At 34.1% G+C, this 12,393-nt stretch overlaps 1 protein-coding gene across 3 annotated transcripts in view; it reads left to right on the forward strand.

Moving 5' to 3' along the window:
• LOC127864615 (transmembrane and coiled-coil domains protein 2-like) overlaps positions 1-12,393 on the forward strand; it is a 126,056-nt gene that overhangs the window by 13,087 nt on the left and 100,576 nt on the right. For all 3 annotated transcript variants that reach the window (XM_052404417.1, XM_052404419.1, XM_052404418.1), the window contains one exon: positions 10,140-10,276. In XM_052404417.1, coding sequence (XP_052260377.1) covers positions 10,275-10,276 — 2 coding nt within the window. In that variant the 5' untranslated portion in view covers positions 10,140-10,274. The remainder of the gene's footprint in view (positions 1-10,139; positions 10,277-12,393) is intronic.

Here is a 12,393-nt window from a genome sequence, read left to right on the forward strand (position 1 = left end):
CGATTGGATTAAACAATGTTGTAAGCGGCAGGTAATGAAAATGTTACACTGTTCAAATGTGAGGAATAGGTACTAGTGGTTCGAATTTAACGCACAGGGGTCTTGTAAAAACACGCGCAGTGCGCTTCAATAAGAACATATATAGTAATAAAAATAATAAATAATAATAAAAGTAATAAAGGGTATAAAATTGTGAAAAATACCTGTCTCGGTAAGGATGTTGCCATCTTGATCGTCATGTGATTTTCCCGTCTGAATGGTGCCATTGATATTATTTATTATGCCATTTGTTCTGTTTAAATATTCATTATTGGTATATTAGTGTAAATGTGCAAAAAATGTGATTATAAATGTGATTATTCCTGGGTGTGAGACACAATTATCATATCTGATGAAATTCTTGAATTGCTAATTATTTATAAGTAGAATTATCATATTAAGTCTGTATTTATTATGTGTCACTGGCTTTACTGACATAATAAAACTATTTGTTATAAAGGAACAACATGTCAAAAGTAAAGTACTCTTAAAATTATGTTTAATTGAAATTGATATTTTGTGAACTGCTTGGGCATCTTCATTTAAAACCAAAAAATGTTCTGCCACGCGATGAACTAACTGATGAAATTTAAGTTACCGGGTAAAGTTGCTTTTCCAGTATTTTTGACTGGTTTATAACATCATAAAGAAACTTAAAACACCAGTGTACACATGATGAAAAAACAAATACAAACAACCTATTAAGTCACAGTACACATAGATAACAGTTAAGATATTGAACCAAAACCAAACAACAAACATTATACGTAGTTCATCAACATCAGACGTTATACATAGTTTATCAACAACAAAAGTTATACATAGTTAATCAAAAACAAACCTTCTACATGTATGTAGTTCATCAACATTAAAAGGTATACGTAGCACATCATGCAGCAACAAACATTATTTGCAGTACATAAACAACAAATAGGATCTGTCATTCAGGACTTGCAGGTCATTTCAGAACAAAACCTTGAAAATAAGCAATGAGCACCGTATTTAATATAAGTAAAAACATGACAGCAATTATATGTTACCATTTCTATGTGCAGCTTTATTGTACAGAGACAACAGAGACAGACCGTTTATGCAATCTCAGAAAATCCAGCTTGAAGTTAAGATTCATACAAAAAAGAAATTAGATAAAAATTTATTTGGCATACTGATTAATAAATAATAAACACCAGAATGTATGCATTTATCAAAACAGACTGTTTCTCAGATATCAAATTTTAAGGAAAATTTTTGTATAAAAAAGAACCCATTTGGCAAGCCTTTTGATAAATTATAATCACCGGCGAAACATATTGGAATATGCCTGACTTTCCTTGTAGCAATTTCTTTGTGCATTTTTGATAAATGTGCAGGCAGTTTTTTCAGTCTCTTACAAACTGCAAAGCAGTACAGTGCCTGTGAGTTGCTCTACAAGATACACGGTACATATTGCGCACAGATGTTCTCTGTGGGTTGTTTTTTCTGTTATTTCTGAGAAATAGATTGCCTATGTTGTGTACAGCCCCAAGTTCTTTCTTCATGAGAAAGGAGTTTTCTGAAGAAATGTTATTTCAGCGTTTTGCTTCAGAGAGAATCAGATGGAATGGTATTAGTTTAATTAATGATTTCCCTCAAGATCTGAATAAAATAATGTTTATTTTACCATTTTCAAAGTATTGGTTCTACCCAGGGCATATCCACATCCGCAAAAAAAAAAGAACAAGTTGAAATGCACTGCGCTTATTCCATTCATCCGCATCCGCATATCCGCAAGCGCAATAGGCGTCCCCAAAAGAACGCTCAAGTGAGCATTCTAATGCGGATGCGGACAAGATAAGGACGGCATTTAGCATGATGAGGGAAACTGTAATCTCAAAAATCAACTGAAAAACTAATCAAATTCGTGGAAAATTACCCGGAATTATACAACCAACGCAGTTCTGCATATCGGGACTCTGATTTCACTTCAAATGTTTGGAAAAGCATAGCCAAGGCACTAGAAGAATATGTTTCAAGTATTTACCATTTGTATTATTTTACAGGCAGAATAATGATTTGTACCTTATATCTACTTAAATTCACGCTTGCCCTTCATAATAAATATCTCAATTATAATTTTCAGTTTTATTCATATATTTTTTCCCCAAAAAGAAAGATACGTTCGACGTATGCGGATAAATGGAATATAGGGTCCGTATTATGATTTTGCGGATAAGGATGCGGATACGGATGCGGATACAGATGCGGATAGATGGAATACTAGCCTAATTTATAATTGATAGATAATATTTTGTTTACAAAAAAAATGAAACTCCAAACACGTGGAAAGACAATCTTGTTTCCATTCCAGTGAGTCTTTTATTGGTGGCCTTATGATAACGGTTGAATACAGGACAATACATACAACACAAGTTTATGCGTAAAAATTGTGAAAATTGGGGGTACCATCCAAAGACCCATGCATTGTATGTGTGTATGCTCATTTAGCCACCCGATAGGGCAATAGTTGCGAGAAAAAATAATTCCTGCAAGATTTTTTAGAAAATTGAGTTGTAGAATAAATGAGCCTTGTTCTGAGAAAACTAGGCTTCCTTGTGCGTACAATATCCTTCCAGATTAGCCTGAGCAGTGTACACAGGCTAATCAGGGACGACACTTTCCTCACATGCATTAAGCCCTGTTTTCCCAGAACGTGGCTCAGATTTAGCTAAGAAATGTGATACCGTTACTACAAGTTGTAGGTTTCAAAGATTGATTTTATCTTAAAAATACTCAGTATTAAGGTCTAAAGGAAAGTTACTTTGGCTAATAGCTGGCTGGCAGTCTATGCTTTCTTCTTCTTATCATCAGGGAATTGAGAGACCCATAATTATGTCCTTGTCAGTCGTATAAATGTTACTCTTCATCACCCAAAGAATGTGCATTCACTTCCATTGTTGACAGAGAAAAGAATGAATAACTTTTTTCGTCTCTCTGATCAATACATTTGGTTGTAACAAAGACATGTACATAAACAGGGTATTATTAGGATTACTCTACTTACTTATTGACCCGCATTTATTAATTCCAATATAAATATTGATGTTAATATATTGAAGATTCATAGATCCATGATAAAGGCTGATTTTTCCATAGGCAGGGAACACAATTTTTATTGATTAACAATGCAAAAAGCAGTTTCTTATCTGACCACAGTAAAATATAGTTTAAATTGTATTTTAAATTAATTTTTAGCTCATCTATTTTTTGAAAAAAAATTATGAGCTATTGTCATCACCTTGGCGTCGGCGTCGGCGTTGGCGTTGGCGTTGGCGTTGGCGTTGGCGTTGGCGTCGGCGTCCGGTTAAGTTTTGCGTTTAGGTCCACTTTTCTCAGAAAGTATCAATGCTATTGCATTCAAACTTGGTACACTTACTTACTATCATGAGGGGACTGGGCAGGCAAAGTTAGATAACTCTGGCGTGCATTTTGACAGAATTATGTGCCCTTTTTATACTTAAAAAATTGAAAATTTTGGTTAAGTTTTGCGTTTAGTTCCACTTTTCTCAGTAAGTATCAATGCTATTGCATTCAAACTTGGTACACTTACTTACTATCATGAGGGGACTGGGCAGGCAAATTTAGATAACTCTGGCATGCATTTTGACAGAATTATGTGCCCTTTTTATACTTAGAAAATTGACAATTTTGGTTAAGTTTTGTGTTTAGGTCCATTTTATTCCTTAAGCATTAAAGCTATTGCTTTCATACTTGCAACACTTACTAACTATCATAAGGGGACTGTGCAGGCAAAGTAATGTAACTCTGACTGGCATTTTGACAGAATTATGTGCCCTTTTTATACTTAGAAAATTGAAAATTTGATTAAGTTTTGTGTTTAGGTCCACTTTATTCCTACAGTATCAAAGCTATTGCTTTCATACTTGCAAGATTTATGAACTATCATAAGGGGACCGTGCAGGCAAAGTTATGTAACTCTGACTGGCATTTGAACGGAATTATGGGCCCTTTATACTTAGAAAATTGAAAATTTGGTTAAGATTTATGTTTTGGTCCACTTTACCCCTAAAGTATCATAGATATTGCTTTCATACTTGGAACACTCACAAACTATCATAAGGGTACAGTAAAAGGACAAGTTGCATAACTCTGGTTGTCATTGTTACGGAATTATGGCCCTTTTTTGACTTAGTAACTTTTAATATATGGTTAAATTTTGTGTTTCGATCCACTTTACTTCTTAAGTATCAAGGCTATTGCTTTCAAACTTCAAATACTTACATGCTATCATGAGGTTACTGTACCTGGCAACTTTAATTTTACTTTGACCTTTGAATGACCTTGACTCTCAAGGTCAAATTATTAAATTTTGCTAAAATTGCCATAACTTCTTTATTTATGATTAGATTTGATTGATACTTTGATGAAACTACTCTTACCTGACATACCACAATAGACTCCACCCAAACCATCCCCCGTGCCCTCCCCTCCCCCCCTCCCCCCTCCCCCCCTCCCCCCCCCTTTTTTTTTTTTTTTTTTTTTTTTTTAAGATCATCTCACAAATGACCACCACACCCTCACACTATACCCCCCCCCCACCCCACCCCCCCCCCCTATTTTTTTTTTTTTTTTTTTTTTTTTTTTTTTTTTAAAGATCATCTCACAAATTACCACCACACCCTCACACTATACCCCCCCCCATTTTTTTTAAAAAATGGTTATGTTTGAAATACCGTCCAACCATCGCACCCAAACCCCCCCCCCCATCGCCCCCCCAACCCCCCCCCCCCCCCCCCCCCGGATTTTTTTTTTTTTTTTTTTTTTTTCGCTTTTTTGGAAGATAATGTAATAAATGTCCACAACCCCACACTATACACCCCTCTTCACTCCACTCCTCCCTCCTTTGTGATTGAAAATGAGAGTCCCTTCACCTTTAAAAAGAAAATAGATGAGCGGTCTGCACCCGCAAGGCGGTGCTCTTGTTTTTAGCATGTTAGAATCATAATAATTTCTTCAAAAGAATAATATATAGTTTATTCGCCATATACTGTAAACGTATAGAAATTCGTCAGTATGAAATTTCGTGGTTTAATAAAAAACAACTAATTCGTTGACACGTAATTTCGTGGATTTCAAATTAAAAAAAAAAAATTCGTTAATACGTAATTTCGTATAGTTCAAATTTCGGGGAAGACTAACCGTCATAATAAATAAACTTTTATTAAAACAACCAGAGTAATATCGAAGAATAATCGGCTAATCTGTGTTGACAGCAAGACATGAGGTTTATGTGCACTGAAGCATGAAAGTGTTGCCGATAAACGTCGATAAGAGCGATAAAGCGGCGCACTTGTGGGTCCCTGCTCGCTAATTGCCATCAATGTTGTTTTGACAATATTTGCAATTCTCAGTGCAATCAGTCCCCTAGTAGTAACAATGGGGTAATAAGGTCCCCAAAATACATGTGTGAAAATCTTTATGTCTCTTTTAACTTTTATTGGCACTAATTGACATGTGATAAATCTGCAAACTGTTAATTTGACGACGTCACTAAAAAGAGATTTGTTTTTCTCCACAATTGGTAATGCTATGTATTATATAATTAATATTTATTAACCATGATTAATAAAACGTACATAAACAATGGTGAATAAAAAAAAAGAAAAATTAACTCATAGATATAGCGTAATGTGACCTACTGAAGTGAAGTAACTATTACAAAAAACAAATATCTCGGATAAATGACAGAAATGAAAATGTCGGAAATGACATTCGGAAATGACCGATTTCAGATTTTAAATGTATAAATAATCATTGGTACTTGAATTTGTGGTTCAGCGGACCAACAAAATCCACGAAAATTCGTACCACACGAAATTTAATGGTTTTACAGTAAAAACAATTAGTTTATATTATATTGTTGTTTATGTGTTGGTCTTTTTAAATTTTGGACTTATTAACTTGAACTTTTCAGAATTTCAAATTATTATTTCATGGTTGCTAAACAATTAGAAATAATTGTTGAACGACATGGAATAAAGAAAAACTATTACCAAGACAATTTCTGCGCAAAACATTTATTTAATTACATGAACTGATTGTGAAATCAATGGATGCAGTTGATTTGCCTTGAGGATTTGTGAACAACTTTCACAGGTATACTTCAGCTGTTATAACAAACACATGTACACAAAGTTATTCATTAAAACAAAACATGCATTTTATTATCATTGCATGTATATGCTATCTTTTTACCTCCCACATGTTTCTGAAAAATGAAAAATATCTTTTTGCTTGTATAAAACTGCAGTAAAAAATATTAAGAGCGGTAAAGCTTGCAATTTTATTCTTATATATTTTCTTATTTAACTTTCAACCCATCTGCAACATTTAATAGGGGAAACTGCTGTGGTGCTGACAAATATTTCTGACAAAGTTCATGAAAATGATATTTTGTTTTGTTTTACTAAATGTACAAGAATTACAAGAAAAAGACTTCAACTTAGTCATTCAAAGCATTCTTAACTCTTACAGTGCTGGAACCGAATGTTGAAGGCCTTTGCAAACAGTTTGGATCCAGATGAGACGCCACTGAACATGGGGTCTCATCAGGATCCAAACTGTTTGCTATTTTCATAGGATTCTTTCAAAAAAATCGAAGAAAATGCTTATTATAGAAATTCAGCAGACAATTTTTAGCAGAGGACAAATTTCCCAGCATGCAAAGGGTTAGCTTTCGACCCATCTGCAACATTTAACAGGGGAAACTGCTGACAAATATTTATGACAAGAGAAAAGTTCATGAAAATGATTTTTGTTTTGTTTTACTAATATTCAAGAATTACAAGGAAAAGACTTCAACTTAGTCATTCAAAGCATTCTGAACCCATTTATGCCTAGTGGACTCTCCCATCCTTCTAAATTGGATCAATTTATTTCCAAAATTAGGGATGTCTAGTATATTTATTTCTATATTTAGAATATTTCTTACAGAAATTCCTTTAAGCAAACAGCGCAGACCCTGATGAGACGCTGCATCATGTGACGTCTCATCTGGGTCTGCGCTGTTTGCCAAGGCCTTTTTTCTAGACGCTAGGCAGCGTTTTTCCTCTATATAAAGTTAGTATTGTAAATCGGCACCATTCCCAATGTAACCATTTTTCCCAATTTCAAAATGAAAATTCCCATTTCAAATAAAAAATTCCCAATTCGCAGGAAAAATCGACGATGTTTACCTTTTTGTTTTCCCGCATAAATCGAGTAAAACTAAAATCAGTGCTTGTTAACCAACAGGGGAAGTAACCGCAGCAAGTGTTGATGACGATATATTGATTGGTTCCCGTTGTCTGAACACTCCCATACACGATAAGGCGAACCTTAATCAAAACGCAACACATTTTCATGAATTACCAGCAACGATGGCGTCGCATAATTCAAAGTATTATCGCAGGAAAAACCCCCGAAATAGCGGTCGATAAGTGCAGCCCTCTAACTAGGTACGGCTTCACAGGGGCATATTCAAAAACACATCCATGTACGTCAACATCACAAGTACTCGATTTTACATTAAATGAAATTCCTGAGGTTGCAAGCAGCATTTTTTAAGTTTAGTATACATGCTTTATTAAGTTTTGAGCATAATTAATACATTTCCCAATTTTGATGAAAACTATGCTAATTTTCCCAATTTGACCGGTACCGGCACCAGTCCCAAAGTGGTGAGAAAAAACGCTGCTAGGCATAAATGAGTTAAAAGTGAAATACATAATCTTGTACCAACTTTGTTTATACCTGACTTCAATCTTGCTATTCATTCAATACAAACCGTATGGCTTTTACAACAGTCTACATGCTTATTTATATATACACAAACAGAACATAAACACAAGCTGTTGCAAGGAAATTGTTGATTCATAGACTCTATATCAGCTGATGTGAACAATGAAACAAGATTTATCCCAGATTAATCAAAGCCTAGTAAACATGCCCATTATATATTTTTCTGATTTATTTACTTGAAAACACACACTAAAACTTAGACCCGGGTTTCTGAAGTGATTGAATAAGTGGATAATTAACCCTTTACCACTTACATACATATTTTGACGCATTTGTATACCCTTAAGTTAAATTTTGTCAAAGACCTTTCTTACTAGATCAAGTTTGAAGGGCTTCATTTTCAACACTTAGATATTGATGAGCAGCAAACAGCATAAAACCTGAACAGACTGCAAGTTACTCGCAGGCTGTTCTGGTTTTATGCTGTTTGGATAAAGCCATTTTCTCGTTGCTTCGGAGTGGGAAAGGGTTAAGTATGAATAGAAATATAAGCTTACATTCAATATATCTTCATTAACTTGTTTATTAAAAATAGTAGTCGGGTGTTATACTGCATAATATGGTCAAAACAGTCAGTAGATTTTCCCACCTTACAGCGCCCGTATTCACCAAACTATTCTTAGACTTAAGTCTTACAATTTTCTTAGATTTAAGTCTTACAATATTCTTAGACTTAAGTCTTGCAATTTTCTTAGACTTAAGTCTTGCAATTTTCTTAGACTTAAGTCTTACACTATTCTTAGACTTTAGTCTTACAATATTCTTAGACTTAAGTCTTACAATATTCTTAGACTTAAGTCTTACAATAAAGAATATTCTTAAAACTGTAATGTACTAAAACTTCTTGAAATTCTAGTTGAGCATCGTAGTTGACACCTACAATGATGTTTTTCTTCTTTAAGAACAATATGTTAATGGTATAACCACCAATTTACGGCTGTATATTGATACAAACTCTGATGTATTTTTATTGAGTCTAAGACTATTCTTTATTCTTAAGCCTAAGGAAGAGTTGGTGAGTACAGGGGTCGTATTCCAGAAGCATCTTAAGTTACATTTTATGCTTATCCTTAAATTGGGAAATTTTCGTAAGTGTTTCATTTCCAATTGCAATAGTTTGGCATCAAGAATTACATCAAAATAACATCATTATGTTGATGTTATTTTAGGAATACCAAAAGAAACATGTGACTCCTTATCTAGTAAAGAAATACAAAACATTGTAATTTTGAACTTAAGTGAAATTATTTAAGAAATGACTTAAGATGTTTCTGGAAAACCACCCCTGCTCTTTATGAAACCCCTGTTAGACAGTGTTTCTATAGATAAGATAAACTTAATATAAAATTATGTGCCAGTTGTTTCATTGGATTCTCACCATGGTTCAAATCATCAGGATTTTATATTTTGATTGACAAAATGCTAACATGTGTGTTTTCTGCAATGTAAGTCGGCATGCATTTATCCCAAGAGAATCCTTAAATGTGGAAAGAATCCTTCAGACATGTTGTCAATTTAGTATTGAAGTCAAGAAAAGCCCCATCTTCTATTGGATTTCTTATCGATTTGAAACGCATAATTAAATGAGTGGATTTGAAAGAGTATTTTGTAGGTCTTGCATGTTGCCAGGGGAAGCAACTGTGGTTTGTTTCATTCACTGTGTACTTTATTTGTTACCTCCCTTTTATTCAAATGGAACACATTAAACCTTATTTATGCACATCGCATTTTTCAGTTGTTTGTATGCCAACCATCTAAGTTAGGGTGTCCGTAGAAATGACCTTTTTAGTGTTTGTTTCCATCATTTGAGTCTCTGTTTAGGAAAACTGGGCTTAAAGGGACCTTTTCACAGATTTTGGCATATTTTGAAGTTTGTCATTAAATGCTTCATATTGATAAATGTAAACATTGGATCTTAAAAGCTCCAGTAAAAAATCAAGAATAAAATTTAAAACAGGAAAAAAAAGTAGCCGGTACCAGGGCTCGAACCAGTGACCCCCGGAGTCCTGGAGTTAGTCTGAAGTAAAAACGCATCTGAAACAAATTTTTTTCAATTTTGTCAATTTACCAAACCGTGAAAAGATCCCTTTAATGCATGTGCACAAAAAGTCATCCCAGATTAGCCTTTGCAGTCTGCACATGCTAATCAGGGACGACACCTTCAGCCTACACTGGATTTTCAGAAGAGACCTTAAAAAGAAAAAATCTGTAAAACTGTAAGTGTTTTCCATGATTAATATATCTTGTTTATATTTTATTTTCAGGGTTAGAACGAGATGACGACTTTGGGACGAGACTACCATGACAACAGAGAAGATAACTTTGTTGCCACTAGCAACAAAGAAAGGTTACTGTAAACAGTCCTAGACGAGAGCCATAGCTAGGTCTGCACAGAAAACATGTGAGTCTGATTTGAATCTTGTGTTTTTATGCCCCATCATCAATGTTGGAGGGCTATTAAGCGTTTTCCTGTTCCTGAGTATGTTCTGATTTATGCTTGTATGTAACTTTGATATCTTGACAAGCACTTTGTCCAGCTTGGAAGGATTTTCAAATAACTTGGCAGAACTGTAAGGCATTGTGGGATGGTATATCCCAGCAAGATTCCTGGGTAAAAGATCAAAGCTATATGTACACTTTATTGTCAAATGTCAAATACCGTAAATCCACGAATATAATACGCCCTCGTGCATAATACGCACCCCCGAGTTTGGTCAAAATTTATCGGTAAAAATTGAAAATCCGAGTAAAATACGCACTAAAAAAATCAGTTTCCGAAATCGGCCATTTCCGAAAAAATGTGTCAATATATTTTTGTGCTGTGAAAATAGCAAACTAATTTGGTGTTGTCAACTATCTGTTACCCAGGTATATTGATCGGGATGTGTTATAGTGCTGTTGTTATGACAGTTGCATAATAAATATCTCTGTCTATTGTTTATATTACCATTGATTGTTACCGATAACACACGGGCCCCTTGCTGACATCCGGGTCAAGCAGTCATAATTACAAAAGAAAGAAGCAGAGACGCTGTTTTTTGTTTTCACATTTAATTCAATTTGACAATATTCGGGACGATAATAATAATAATAAAGTAATAAGAAGACAAAATGGTTACTTCCGTTTTTATAGTTGTCTAGATGAATTACTTTTTCTTTGTTCGAGTTACAAACTCCATACTTTAATATAACTTAAAATACAATTAAACCGCTGGTGTTTTTCATGATCTAGTTAATTAAAATACGCTGCTGTCATTAAGGCTAAGTTTGGGAGTAATAAAAACAAATTAATTAATTAACACCTTTCAATTTAATTCGGCAATCAGCAGACAGGTGTAATAGACTATTAGCATCATAAAACTAATTATTTAATTACCACTCTTTACTACAGATATGGTAAATGAGCGGTAGAAAGATAAATAGTGGTCAGCTAAGAAATAAATATTTACGGGTATTGGCAGTTTTTTTTTTCATTTGCTAATCTTTTTATACGACTTAGCGTCCAGTCGCTATTTTGTAAGCAGACAACCATATTAACTGTGTATTCAAAGTATACAGTGTCTGCGCATGGATGACCCAATATTATCCGATAGCTCCTCCCGTTCTCCCGTTTCATTCGACAACGTCATTTCATGCGTAAGCGAGCTCAAGTTTGATTGGCCAGCTACCATGCGCACTTCAATAACAATAATGTCAAGCGATGTCTCATAATCGGGTACAGACCGGGTTTCGTTTACTGTTCCAATTGCAAACACTTTCATTAAAACAAAGAGACAAATATAGAAAACCAGTTACGATATAAATGGCGGATGTTTTCAATGAAATTTTACTAGATTTTCGCATTTTTACAAATAAGGTTTTTATTGAGCCAAATTCTCAATATTTTCGCAAATGACTCAAATGGCGAACGACAGCGCGAACCCTGTTGCACCCCTTTGATGTAATGGTGTAGTTCAAAATGGCTGCCGCGAAGCGAATAACAGCGATTAAGTTAAAAATTTGCACAGGAAAAATTTTGTTCTGCTTTTAACTCGTATATTATACGCACCCCTTCTTGAAGAAAAAATCGGCAGGTAAAAAAGTGCGTATTATATTCGTAGATTTACGGTATAAGATTTTAAACCATGAAACTTTCCAACGTATTCTGTGAAACATTGATATTCGTCGGAAACTAATTTTCATGGATTTTTGTGCATTCTATCAACCACAAATTCCTATGTGCAATGACAGCTTATGTCCAAAGTCATACAGGTATATTTGAAATACAGTTTTTTTTTCATCATTTTGAGAATGTGGCTGGGTCCCTTTGCATTGGGAAAACTCTAGTCATTTTGACTAAATTTGGGTAATTAGTATTGTTAATTTTTTTTACTGACAAATACTGTACATTTAGAATGAAAGTGATATTAATATTATATGCACTAAGATTTTACTTATATAGCTTGATTTGAGATGAATTAAATGTTGAGACTTATTGCATCAAATTAATATATTTTTTAAAATCTTCAATAGCTAATT

Source organism: Dreissena polymorpha, chromosome 1, assembly GCF_020536995.1.
Source record: "Dreissena polymorpha isolate Duluth1 chromosome 1, UMN_Dpol_1.0, whole genome shotgun sequence".
Lineage (NCBI taxonomy): Eukaryota > Metazoa > Mollusca > Bivalvia > Myida > Dreissenidae > Dreissena > Dreissena polymorpha.